General features: G+C 40.5%; 1 protein-coding gene across 2 annotated transcripts; it reads left to right on the top strand.

Annotated features, from left to right (window-relative positions):
• Window positions 1-6,504: 6,504 nt before the first annotated feature.
• On the top strand, window positions 6,505-13,995 carry LOC139063551 (uncharacterized). Of its 2 annotated transcripts, XM_070545791.1 has the most exons (6): window positions 6,505-6,594; window positions 6,680-6,802; window positions 11,347-11,433; window positions 11,868-11,930; window positions 12,011-12,046; window positions 12,966-13,995. In XM_070545791.1, exons 2-6 carry the CDS (start codon window positions 6,734-6,736, stop codon window positions 12,993-12,995), a joined length of 285 nt encoding a protein of 94 aa, XP_070401892.1. In that variant the 5' UTR covers window positions 6,505-6,594; window positions 6,680-6,733; the 3' UTR covers window positions 12,996-13,995. The 2 variants fall into 2 exon arrangements, with proteins under 2 accessions (XP_070401892.1, XP_070401893.1); XM_070545792.1 differs by lacking the exon at window positions 12,011-12,046.
• The last annotated feature ends 258 nt before the right edge of the window (window positions 13,996-14,253 follow it).

Below are 14,253 nucleotides of genomic sequence, written 5' to 3'. Positions count from 1 at the left end.
CAATTCACCAGAGGCGATCCTACATGCAAACTAAAGGGGGGCATTGGAAGGGCACCCCAGAAATTTAACCCACTCCCCAGGCCAGATAGTTTGTGTGTGTGTGTGTATGTATGTATGTATGTATGTATGTATGTATGTGTGTGTGTGTGTGTGTGTGTATATATATATATATATATATATATATATATATATATATATATATATATATATATATATATATATATATACTTTTTTCTTTAGCAGGCCATATTGTGCAGAAGAGAAGATCTAGTTTGTCACCAGACAATGTGAACAAGCTGGTCTGCTTGAGTGACTGGTGGAAGAAGGAGAAATAGAGCTTGGACTGATTGACCAATTGCTACTGGCTGTAAATAGTTAATCATGACCTATTCTGTAGACCTACAGTGCAGAATTTGTTGAACTGAATAAACAGCTATTAAACACAAATACTTATTGATCATTATTTATTTTCATCATCAGTTATTGTAGTAAAACTGCTTAATCAGTCTGTGATGCATTATTGAAACAAGAAATACGCCTCCATTCTCAAAGACTTGCTTTTATTCATTATCTAGGTAGCACACACATATGCCTTTGGCAGAATTTGAATGAGCCATTTTAATCTAGATTAATCTAGATTAATTCCAAGATTACAGTGAGATTAATCTAGATTAAAAAAATTAATCTATGCCCACCACTAGCTGAAACATATATAAATATTTCAATGTGATCATAACATAACATTCATTTCGAACTTCAATCATTCAAACACAGATAAATGAAAGCATTTCATTAAATTATAATTATTATAAGTGACAATAAACAAACGTTTATTTAATGATTATTTAACTTATAAGTTTTGAAAGTTCATATTTAATTTAAGAAATCATTCTTTGATTTAGCAACTAATCCGACCTGCAATTGTTCCGTATTCAGAGGCATGAAGAATCCTGTAGGACGATAAGGGAAGCCTTGACGAGGGAACATCATTGTTGACAATACGTTATCACGTGTTCAGAGCTGCAGAGAGGCTCTGAGCTCCATCTGGTGGGATGAAGGCAGACAGATTAAAGGGAATGCGTGCAGTCTCGTGTCTCCATTTTGACCAGATGTTGAAGGGTCAAACTGTACTTAAAAACTGACCATTGCTGGACATTACACTGGATTACTGTGTGGGCACAGCGCTGATGAGTAATGATGAGCTGCTACCACCTGTGACAGGCAGGGATCAGGAAGAACCACAGAAACAATAAAAACAGCCCCCTCTTGGACTAAACCAGACTCTGAAATACCACTGGGACACTGCACTGTGCCTGTTGCCTTCAGTCTGCTGCTTTCTTCATGTTTGTTTGTTTTCTTTAAAATACAGTTTTTTACTCCTTGGCTTTCAATTCATGGCAAGGCAGCTTATTTATGAAATGTGCTTTCCATTAGTAAGAATAGCAATAACATTAACATCAGCATGACAGAAAATGCTAACTAAACATTAAAAAGAAACCAAGTTTGTGCAGCATAAGAACATTTGTTCAAAGGCTGATGAAAAGGATGAGCAGATTCACCCTGTTTGGTTCTGACTTGAGGTTCTACCATCTGACTACTTAAGGATCTCAGAGCCCTGCTGGGCGTATATACCTGGAGATCCAACATGTATTCTGGTCCCATGCCACTGAGTGATTTCTAAACTAGTAGAAGCACTTTGAAATAGATTGTTTACTGGTAACCAGTGTAGAAATTTAAGAACCGGAGTGATGTGCTCGGTTCTCTTGGTTCTTGTTAAGACTCTAGCAGCAGCATTCTGAATAAGCTGCAGTTGCTTCACAGGTTTAAGGTCTTAACTATGTTCTCCAGTGTTTTACCACTAATCACACTGAAAGATGGCATTCTAGCCAGATTGTTACTGTGAAGCTGTATCTGTGATCTGGTTGTGTTGGTTGACATTAGGGATGCACCGATCAGGTTTTTTGCTGCCGATCACCGATACCGATATCAAAGAATGCTGATCACCGATACCGATCACCGATACCGATCACGTGGATTGGCCAGAAATTTTCTACAACATTATAATGAGTGCTACAAACTACATAATCTGGGAATAAAGGAAATGTAACCTAATCTAAAATGGTCTGTATTAGGGTTGTCACGGTGTGAAAATTTATCCTCACGGTTATTGTGACCAAAATTACCACGGTTTTCGGTATTATCGCGGTATTTTTTTTAAACGTGCTACATTTTCACACAATTAAATAAACCCTGTATGTCAGGAAATATTGTCCTCAGTTTGTGTCTAAATTTTGCCTAAAATGTGTTATTTTGTAATTATGTTGTTTATTTGTTTACATTTATCCCCTTTAGTCTTTAAAATACCAATATTTGCCCATAACTTCGTATTTTATGTCTGTTTGATGTCATCATTTTAAAAATATTAGATCAGATGATACTCAGTACTCAAGTAGCCTTCTAATCAGATACCTTTTTTTTTTTACCCTTACTTGAGTAATCCGTATTTCAGGAAAATATTGTCCTCGGTTTGTGTCCTTCCAGTGAGCTTTGCAGATGTGGGAAAATGTCATCAGGCAGTAATCATTGTTAAATTCATAATTATTCTCGGAGAGAGACCAACTCTTATCTGCCCCTGGGAGCCCCGTAATGCACAGCGTCATTTCAACATGGCGGTGTCCGCGACACGGTTTATATGCAGGTAGCGGCGCTGCGGCTGCTTTATATAGCGACTCGTTGCATTCTCCCTCAACCCAAATCCTCGGATCACGCATTTTAGCTAAAACGCTAACGTTAGCTTGCCTTGCGTTGACTGCAGAGTTGTGGGTGATGGTCACGCAGATGTGTCATGAGATTTGAAGCATTGCTGCCTTTCACAGACACTTTTTCTGCACGTGCTGCAAACAGGATAGCCGTCTGTCTTCTATAAACTCCCTCGGCATTCTTCAAATATCTAAAATATGCCCGTACTTCCCACTTTGTCTTCTTTGAGGGATAATAAATGTCCTCCTGAGCGCTGCCGTCTCCTCCTTTGACCATTATTTCAGCTTTAGCTTCAAGAAAGTTTTGTTGTAAACAAAGCGCGCATGTGCTGCCGGCAACTTCTGCAGATGATACGGTGGCTGGTAAGGGTCACCGCGCCTACACCGCAGCCACGGTAATCCCACCAAGATAATATAGTTTTTTAAAAACAAGACGGTTATTATTGTCAACTTTTTTTTTTTACCGGGGTTTAGCGCTACACTGGTTACCGTGACAACCCTACCTGATCGGTTTGCTTTGATCTATTTTGAAAATTCCGATCAAAACCGATAGGGGCGCTATCGGCCGATTACGATCAAATGCCGATCCATCGGTGCATCCCTAGTTGACATGGAGGAATAGATGGTTGATCTGATGTTTATGACTTTCTCATTGAAAAAGGATGCAAACTCATTAGACTTAGCTTGGGAAATGAAATCAGGGTTTAACTGTGTTGGGAGGTTAGTTAGCTTCTCAATAATAGCAAATAGAACACGGGAATTGTTAATATTATCACTAATGACTTTGGAGAAAAGGCTTGTCTCGCTTTATTTAGTTCAGAGTTGTAAGTGCGCAGCTGTATTTTGAAGATTTCATAGTGGCCTGGTGGGTTACTTTTTCTGATTTGACGCTTAGCTTTCCTGCACTCTGATTGGTTACTGATGTATTGAACCTCCGTAGAGCTATTGGTTTGCTAGAGATAAGTTTGACCTTTTCAGGTGCAATAGTGTCAAGGACTTTAAGAGTTTAGCAGTCGAAGTGATCTAAAAGTGAATCAGCACAGCTGGTTGCTAGACTTGTTGATGGATTTATGCGTTCTATAAAAACTGATGCAGTGTGATCACCCAGATGCCTTTTTCTGAGAACAACTGAGATGTGATGTGCAGCAGGTGAAATGGATATCTCAGAAAAAACAGGCTGAGCTTGATTCACAATGTTTTACTTTATTGTTGTCATTTTAGTTGATTGATTCATTTTTTTATGTTTAATAACCATCAGATTTTATGGTGGTTGTATGTTATATTATGGTGGTTAACACTTTTGTCCACTCCTAATTCATTCATAATGAAAAGAAATTAAAAGAAAAACAACCATCAACACAACCGTTGAATGTTTCAATTAGATTTTAAATTGAGGAAGAAAATTTATTGTAGATTTGTACTCAGCATATTTCTCCTAACAGGGACCAGCAAGATCCAGTCAGAGACTGACTTTACACCACTCCATTTGTTTAAAAGACAAACAGATATGGTCCCCTCCAAACCTGGTTTGTAGATCAGGGGTGAAAAGGGAATTGAAGAAAGACTTGTAGTTTCTGCAGGAGTGAAGCTGTTTGTTCAAGTGAAATGTTTAAAACAGGAGAGGAGGAGAAACAGATTGGTGTTCTAGGGCCTGAGGGACGGAGATTTTCCGCTCAGAATCCTTCAACATGAAGATGATGAGAAAAAAGTCAGGCAAACCTGCAGAGGACGGTGAGGTGTGGAGGACCTGAGGGACCAGACGAGGACTAGAGCCCAGCCTAAAACAGCATTTAGCACTCCACTGACCTTCATCCTCCTCCTCCCTCCATCGTTTCTACTTGTTCTTTCGCTCTGTTTGTTCAAACAGCTTTCACTCGTTTAACTGAGCCTCTGGAGACACCAACGTCAGTCTATCCATCAGTCTGTCCATCTGTCCATCTTTATTTATCCAGCAGCTCATGATCCATCTGTCTGTGATTTCACAACCTGTTCATCCATCCATCCATCCATCCATCCATTCATCCATACATCCATCAATTTCCAAACCACTGCTTGTCCTGGTAAAAACTGGGAATTCCATTGTATGGAACACTCCACAGTTTTACAGGTATAGATACATTTACCTGTTGTCCTAACAGAACCAGAGTGGGATTGTTATGTATCAGACATACCTGCGGGATCAGTTCACTTCAGGAGAAGCGTGTGTTATTTCTTAGCAACTGTTTTGCTTTAAGCAAAAAAAATACACACAGTGTTCAGCTCTCATTGCGTTTGTGTTTCAGTGACTCTTATTGAAAGTTTCAGTCACTTTTTGCTGACAGTGATTTGGTCCCATCTCCAGCAGCTGAACCAGAAGTGGAATCACAGTAGAGTTACAGTATATAGTTTATTATTCAGGCTTCTCTGCCGCTCCCTGCAGTTCACTACATGCCACTGCAGCATAAACTGACCGCCGGTCAGATTCAGAATCAGAAGATTTTATTGCCATATATGTGAGAAATCACAACCTTAGGAAATGGCTGCGGTACTTGGTGCAAAAAGAAAGATAAAAATAATAGGCGCGTGTCCACACCGAAAATCTTATCTTTACAGTCAGCTGTTTGTCAGTATGGTGGTAGTGCCAAAATGTACCCCTTGGACATTTTAATTATTGTCAATAACTGCTTTTTGGTTTCCGAGCACACTCGTACAAAAAAGTAGGCTATCAAACTCTCGTGAGATTTGTTGTTAACCTTAATTGGCTGTCCTTGGTATTGTGCCACAAAATTTAAAACGGAGACAGGAAAGGAAACGTAACATGACGCAGGGTGCCGCATCAAGTACGCAGAATTATGACTCTTTGTCCGGTCAAAGTGCTTTCAGAATAAAAGTGGCAGTGAGTACTTCTACATTTCTCCACATTGTTTTATTTCTTTGATTAGCGTATTTAATCATGTTTACTAGCACTGTCACTAACGTGCAAAACCCTGCTCGCTTAATGAACATAAAAGGCTAAGTGTGGTTTGCAGGTGGGAGGTCATAGCAGAAAATGCTTTTGGCTCCTGTTCACATTGAACACTGCCGACTTCCTGGTCAACTCTGCATTTTGATGATATGTAAAAAAAATAATAATTAAAATAATTTTACTCGTGATGAAGCTGCAACTGTCCTCATTTCAGATGAAGACTGTCCCATTCAGGACTTTGTAGATTAGTTGGTTCCAACAGCACCTTCAAGTTAAAGCAGGAAATACCTGAAAGCTGCTGGTGGGGTTGTTGCAAATTAACTTCCCAAATGTTGGGCAGCAACATCCAAGGAACAAACACTGAAAGAGTGGTTTTATTAGTTCCTGAGCTTATTCTGAACAGTAAACCTGTATACTGGATTTAGAACTATTTACAGGATGGATCGAAGCAATTAACTGAATCTGCAAGTAAAGTCCATTGTATTAGCAGGGTATTATACGCAGTACGACTCTGCATTAAATCGGTGTGAATAAAACTGTGAAATAAACACGTTTGACAGTAACCCTGTCCAAGTTTTGATTGAATAAAAAATTACTCATAACATATGATCTGCACACTCTTAAGCGCCTTTTTAAATCAGATGATCCCTAAGCGCACTTAGTGAGTCATTCATTCATTCATTCATTCATTCATTCATTCACACACAGACGCGCACGCATGCACACACACATGCGCTCACATTTCCCGCACAAGTACTGCTGCTTTTATTTTGAAGGGAGGCGACAATCTCGTGCCGGAATAGATTAACTAGTCCCTGTAAACTTTGAGAAACCGGTAAGAGAAGGTGAGAAGGTCGGTCGAGGACACCAACAATAACAGCAGCTGCTGCGGTGAGCGGGACGCTGGTTTGTTACCATTTAGTTGGTAGTTAAGTCAGAAACGTCTTGGCTAAACGAGTCGTGTTGTTCTCTACAGGGGGGGAGGACACCGGCAGGTACGTCTGAAGCGAGATAACAGGCTAAAGTTAGCATGCAGAGAGCTAACCTGCTAAAGAGAAGGAGCATCGGAGAGGGGGTGGAGCCTTGGAGCGCAAAACCGGTGAACGTCTTATGTTTTTAGTGTAACTGCTTTGTGTGTAGTTTTCTAGTTGAGAAGTCTTTACTTCCCCAGTATTTCAAAGTAGTTGTTTATTTACTTATTTGACTTGGTTTGAAGGCAAAGTATCATAGAGCCAAATTTCATCAAATTCAATTCAAAAACATGTTCAGTCCCTAAAGAAGAAATTAAATACTGCACTATTATTTCTTCAGTCGTTGTAAATGTTTCTAGCAGTGGGCAGGAAGGATCTTCTGTAGGGGTCTATGTGCAATAGGAACCTAACTGAAGACACTTGTTGTCATCTACTGGTCTGCCAGACTCCTGTTTAATTCTACACAGAGAACCAATGGCACTTACACACTATAGCAAGTGCCATTGATGGGACAAGCAACACTGATGTGTCGGCGCTTGTATCTAGCTCATTAGGCGCTTTCAGACTGAATAGTTCTAGGAACCAAGTTCCTAGAACCATCCTCCTAGATTTTAGTTCCTAGAACTACTGTTCCCATCGGGAGCCTAAGTCTTCTCCCTTTTGGCTCATGGGTACCCGGAAGATGGAAAAGATGAATGCAAGTCAACGGGGCTAAAAGAGCTATATTCGAGTCCGCTTTGCCTTAGACCCTGGATCGCACGTATGTTGTACTGCAATTTAAATGAAAACTAATGATGGGTGTTTCGATCATGCCTGTCATGTACTTTGAGATTTGTCAGCTTGTAAAAGTTTGTATGTCACCACAGAATCTCTTCTCCCCTAGCGTAGCTGCTACTTACAAATTGGCCAGATTTATGGTGGTTCTTTCCTCCTGAATGAAGGATTTTAAGTTCACCAAACTTACAGCCGTTTTCCCTCAGTTTTCTGCTCTCTGGTTCAATGACATCAATTTCATGAAGCACATTTGTACTCCAGGACTTGTTTTCACTCAAAACCTAAAATAAAGTGTCCCCTGTTCGAAAATAAGTGCGTTCTTGGTATCAAAATGCGTCTTTAAAATTCACGGACATCATATGTGAAATCCGTGGCGCAAAACAAGCGGAATTAGAAAATTGCATTTTTAGCCCCATTGACTTGCATTCATTTTTGTTTTCCGTCCGGGGACCCGTGGTGCAGAAGTAGATGGGCATGACTTAGTCTTCCTATAGGAACCTTTTCAGATTGCATTCGCACAGTGCTCAGGAACCTTTTGGAGGCGGGCATGACAAAACCGCCTGCGACAGTGTGACTTGTTAATTAAGTACCAGAATAACAATACCACCTAAGCTAACAGGACTTAGGAGACGACTTTGCTCGTTACCTGCTTTCTGAGAATACTTTTGATGAGCGATCAAATCACAGGTATCACAATGAGGCTGTTAGAGCACGCAGAGAGTCAGGAGATGAAGAATCCTGTGGTGAACAATGCTCCGTTAGGGGGGAAGAAAGGAAAACAGCACCGCAAATAAACGACACGACGTGCAAGTTTTCCCTATTAAACACGCTGATTGTATGCATTTTTATGGTTATACATTTTAACGGTATTCTCTTGTTTTTTTTTTTTTTTTTAGCAGATTACCAATAAGTGAATATAGCAAGACCTCGTGTCGGTGCGCGCGTTATTTAGGAGGTAGTCACGTGACCGATACAGCTGCTGTTTCGCTTGTCAGTGAAGTGTCGAACTGTGTTTAAACAGAGGAGCATCTGTCTGTCAAAGGGAGGAGTTTCTGCCAAAAAGTACATGTTTTGAAGCAAAATTATTCCACTGATTTATGGATTTTATCAATATGTTTACCTATAAACCATTTCCTGTAGTGAAGAGAAAAGGAGACAATGAGCAGACAAGTCAGCCAGTTATAACTGTGGCACATGCACGAGGCAAAATGCCCCGAACATCTGATCACAGAGTTTATTTAAACAAATAGATAAGAATGGGAGTGAGGTCATTGTGTGAGAGAATGTGTGTATGTGTATGGGAAGAGCAGTGTGTGGGTGTGTCTGAGTGTGAGAATGCTTCAGGACATTTGTGAATCGGATTAAAGCAATGAAATATAAAATTTCCATAACACACTGTTACATCATGGATCCAGAGATAAAACAGAATGTGGTCTGTGAGGGATCATTTTGTTCTTTTTATTTCGCTTTATTTCCTCGTTTCATCTTGTTCCTCTCCGTTTCTACTTGATCCATCAGAATTTCATTTAAAAAATTACAGAATTTTTATTTTCTGCTGGTTAAATGTTGCATTTGTTCAACTGAACTGTCATACTTAAAGGAATGTTGTCAATGCTGAGACATTACTGGGAAAATGCATGTCGAAATGTGGCCGTCCCACCAGCCGTCGGAGCGAGGGATGGGCTTGATGGTTGCGGATCAGACCAGCCCACATTGGGTAAACGGCACAGCGGGACTTGATGCCAGTAGAGAGTCTCACTATTAGGTCTGCCTCCAATGAAGTTTATTATCCAGCAGGTGTCAGTAGACAAACAGTGACAGTGTTGACACAGAATGATACAGTTCAGGTTATGTGCCGAAATGCTTCACGAGGCCTCATCTACCCGTCACTATAGCGTCCGCTCCGCCTGCCTAAGCCTGGCCGCATTCGTTCCACACTGCCTTAGGAATGCGGACGTAATTGAGAACATGGGCAGTGTGCTCGTGCATCACTGTTGCGCTCCCATGAAAGGAGAGTTCTAATTTGTAGATTCTGCACTGTACATGATTTTATCTTAGTAAAATGCTCCCAGACTTTTTCGTTGCTGGCTAGCCATGTCTTGTTTTTTGTGGTGACGCGACGGCTCACCCCGATGGCCACTACTGCACATGTGCCTTGAGCAGAAAGACAGAAAGCAGCAGTGATGCAGCAGTAGGCAAGATACAAAAAAAAACAAAAAAACAAAAAAAAACAATGCTTCATAGAATAAACCACGTTGACCATTAAATTTATTGTCTACTATTTTGTTTATCCACATCATCGTGACAAATCGACTAGTTGTGGCAGCACCAGTTCAGAGGGTCATTATAAATGTATAATCAGGGTCCGAAATTAACACTCGCCAAATGCGAGCAAATTGCTCCATTTGGCGAGTAAATTTTTGAGCTCTATCTGCCACATAGCGAGTAAATGTTTGCACCAAATTAGTTATGTTTATCAGTCATCTTCCATGGATTTCTGTGATACTCCTCCCGCCTGCATGCAACGTACACAAATGTATGCGAAACGTGAGCGCCGCATCCAACGTCATTTCCGCCTATCCCATTCAATCAGTTTACCAAGTTAGCAGTTAGCTTCTTGTTAAAACTAGCGGTGAAATGTGGCGGTTTTTAACTGGAGTCAGCCAGCCTTCCAAAAGAAATCTCGTCGAACTGGAAGAAAAACCACCAGGACCAGTGGCAACCAGAAGATTTTGTGAAAAGTGGCAAACCGGAGATGGCGGAGTCGTAAGACTGGCTACATTATGATGGCCACGTAGCGTTGCTGCCTTTCACAGACACCTTTTCTGCACGTGCTGCAAACAGGATAGCCGTCTTCTATCAACTGTCCCTTGGCATTCTTCAAATATCCAAAAAATGCCCATACTTCCCACTTTGTCTTCTTTGAGGGATAATAAATGTCCTGAGCGCTGCCGTCTCCTCCTTTGGTCATTATTTCAGCTTTAGCTTCAAGAAAGTTTTGGTTGTAAACAACAAAGTGCGCATGTGCCGCCGGCAACTTCAGCAGATGATACGGTGGCTGGTAAGGGTCACCGTACCTACACCGCAGCCACGGTAATCCACCGAGATAATATAGTTTTAAAAAAACAAGACAGTTATTGTCAACTTTTTTACCGTGGTTTACCGCTACACCGGTTACCGTGACAACCCTAGCCCTGACACACTTTCAGATTCTCATGGTGCAGCTGTGTTCTCCAGAGATCAAGGACTATGACCCAAATGAGGCTGTAATGCTTTGGCACAAAGACGGTGTCAGAAGCAGGAGGCCAGACTTCATGGACAGAGAAAACAAGGAGTCTAACTAGATTTCAATGAAAGAGTTCATAAAAACATCTCTGAAAATAAATCAATAGTAAAAATGACAAAAGAGTTGTTTTTATTAATTGATGTTTTAATTATTTTGTCACTGTTTGGAATCAACATAATATAGAATAACATGCTTTAGGTAGATCTAAATCATTTAGAATTTTGGCCGGTAAAAATATGCTTGGCCGGTAGATTTTCATCATCTACCATCCAACTTGGCCGGTGAGTAAAAAATGTTATTTCGGACTCTGTGTATAATGCTTAAAACTGCTCAAACATACAAGATAAAATCCACCAAGTCAACAGGTAAAACCAGGAAGAATAGTTAGAATAGGTCAGGGAGCAACTTTATAACAAATAAAAACTACATTCAGTGACCTTTTTCTTGTTCTTCAGTAATTTCATTCGTAAAACTCCCAGAACAAGTAGATTTTCTGCAATAATTACCCCTTGAACATAGTGGAGGTCAAACAGGTACACCACTCCTAATTGGCCTAAAACAGCTTTTAGTGGTGAAACAAAAGCAGATTGAAATGATAACTTTTGATTTCAGAAGCGGATGTGTTTGGAGACAGAGCAACAGGTGGCTGAGTACCCAATGGAAACATCCCACTTTGTCCCTGTAACCAATCAGCAGCAAGTAAGTCCAGGTTGTTATGACAACAATGTGTAAATATTCAACCATCTCCCAAAACACACAAAGATTTGAGATATTGGGCTTCTGATGTTTTCACACCACAACAGATCCTAAAAGTAAAACACAAACTTTGGTGGAAACAAACAACATAAACTAAACAACAGCCACAAAATTGAGTCAGCGTAAAAGAGGCATTATAGCGCCTCCAATGGAAACATTTGACTTTTTTAGCAAGAGTTGTTTTAAGTAACAGTAATTGGCCACTAATGTGTTACCGATCTACCTAACCATGACTATAGCTACTGTCTGAGGACTTCCTTTTTTTTTTTTTTTGGTGACTCAGGTCACTCTGAGTGATGTCACTGGATCCTTAATCTATATAAATAACTCATATAAAGCCACTTCATGAGGACTGAAATGTTCCTCTAATGATCCAGGTTGTTGCAGTCCTGCCCAGACCTCCTCAGGTTTGCTGCCCCCGGTGTCTCGGAGGAGAATCGGTAAGACTAAGTCTGTTCAGCTGTAGATATAAACACACTGACATCGCCCTGACCAACAGGGCTCTATGCCTTTATTTCAGCCATCTTATTGGTCAGGGGAAAGCCTGCCACCTAAGGTATGCAACCCTGAATCTTAAAAATATAACTGGACTGTTTGGTCAATATCAGACTGTTACAATAAAGAATCATTTCATTGATTAAAAAATGGCAGATACCATTCAAATATTTGTAGGATGATCTTTAGATCCAATTTGTCTTCTTGTCTCTGAGCTCTCGTGATTCAGAAAACTCACAATGTTGAATCTTGTTTGCCTCCTATTGTTGTCAGATGTACTTTTTATTATTTTTAGCTCAGTAAAATAAATGTTTTCTTTGTCTCTTCTGATTCTTTACCTTGATGAACATGTTACAATAATGTTAACCAGGTTTAGCTCATCTGTCCTCAGGTGTAAGCAGGGGTTGCCATAAAACATGACTGCTTCTGACTTCAGGGGAGCGGTCCAGATACTCTGCAGTTGTAATTGTAGTAGTCTGGCCACAAGGAGTGGAGGGGGCTGGGTGAATTTTTATTACCCTGCACAGGGTCATTTTAGCACATACTGGCTAAGGAAAATGGTTTAAAATTATGAAAACCTTACTTAGTTTCCCTTTAATATACATTTTCATTAGAGAAGAATCCCCAAATGTCCAGGTTAGTGCTCCAGGGACCTGTTGAAGGTTAGATAATTAAAGGAATCTGGTTTTAACTAACTTTTATCAGGAATCCTCTACACCATGTACTACAGTAGGGCCTTCATTTGAATTGTTTTGTAAAATCTAAAATGTAAATCCTGTTGTAATTGTGGCTGTCCATACCAGCCAGTTTGTCCCTCCCAATGTGATGGAGAAATTATTGTATTTGTTGTTTTGACTGAATGCTGCATCTACATGTTTGTGATGATTTCTGACAGATTGTTTCTTGGTGAAATGCACCCTGAGAGCTGTAGCCGACTATTTTTCCTCTCATCTTTAATTTGCATCTTGGTGTGATTTCAGGGTCACATCAACCACACCATGGGCCTCTGAACACAGCAGCTGCAGGAGGAGGAGAACAAGTCACTCCAGATCTGCCGTACTGTAATGGAAACGTCAGAAACCATCCAATCACATCTCTGCCCAGCCCTCTGAAAGGACCAGTCAGGTTCCTTTCTGTCACTTCAGGGAGTTTGTAGAACTTTTATTGGATGTTTTGGCTCCCAACTCAGAGCAAGAGTTTCTCCAACACGAGTCAGAAGGACTTGGATGAATAGATTGAGTATTTGTACTGCCAGTCAGCAATTGGCTTTAGTCTTTCTTGCATCACCTCAGCACTGTGAAAACTACCAGAAACACCCAAATGAAGCTCCTCAGAACCCTCAGACTCTGGTACCATGGGCCTGGTTTTATCTGAACACATTCACTCTGTTGTCATGGTGATGGGTTAGCTATCATCACCGTCGCTGAGACTGTGTTACAGAACACTCTATACTTCTGAAACTGTCAGAACTTTGCCAGCCCTCTCCTACCTAGCTTCTGACTGGGTTACCTGTTCTGTTAGGTGTGAATGGTTTTACATTACCTGATCAGTAATCAGTGTTAGTGCGCTCACCTCTGACCTCTTGCCGACATATTCATTGTCATTTTAGCAGTAAGAAAAGGGCTATTACACAGTTAAAGATGTAGGCACTTATGCATGAACTCAGGGTTCTCCTAACAGTGAAGTTTGTTTTCTGTGGTGTAAAAGAACTACAGTCTCTGTTTTCCGTGTGACTGAGTAGTTTAAAAGCACTGAAACTATTAACGAGACATTAATGAGAAAAAGGGATTACGGTTTAATTTTTAAAAGATAGATGCTGTTTACAAAATGTCTTCCTGTTTCTACATTTCTAATTTTATGAATCAGATTCTTTTCTATATTTTTACTTTAGATGAATGTAAGACATTTTCCTGCTAACATTGTTCCCTGCTTTGAGCTGCCCAATTAAAGGGCAGCATTTGTACTGTAGACTGAATTCAGAATAAAATACTTGAATGAAAATGACAGATTTGTGTCTTTTGGTTAAAGTAAAGCCTGATTTTTGTCTGACAGGCCAATGTGATTACTCTTGAGCGTTCACAACCAGAGATGCTGCACAGTATGTTAAGCTGTTATGTTGGGCAGCAGTAGCTCAACAGGTGGAGCGGGTTGTCCAGTAATCGGAAGGTTGCAGGTTCGATCCTGGCTCCGGACAGATAATTCTGCTGTTGTGTCCTTGGGCAAGACACTTAACCCACCTTGCCTGCTGGTGGTGGTCAGAGGAACCAG

The sequence above is a fragment of the Nothobranchius furzeri genome, chromosome 16 (assembly GCF_043380555.1).
Source record: "Nothobranchius furzeri strain GRZ-AD chromosome 16, NfurGRZ-RIMD1, whole genome shotgun sequence".
NCBI classification, from domain to species: Eukaryota; Metazoa; Chordata; class Actinopteri; order Cyprinodontiformes; family Nothobranchiidae; genus Nothobranchius; species Nothobranchius furzeri.
This window is presented reverse-complemented; position numbering and strand designations above follow the sequence as displayed.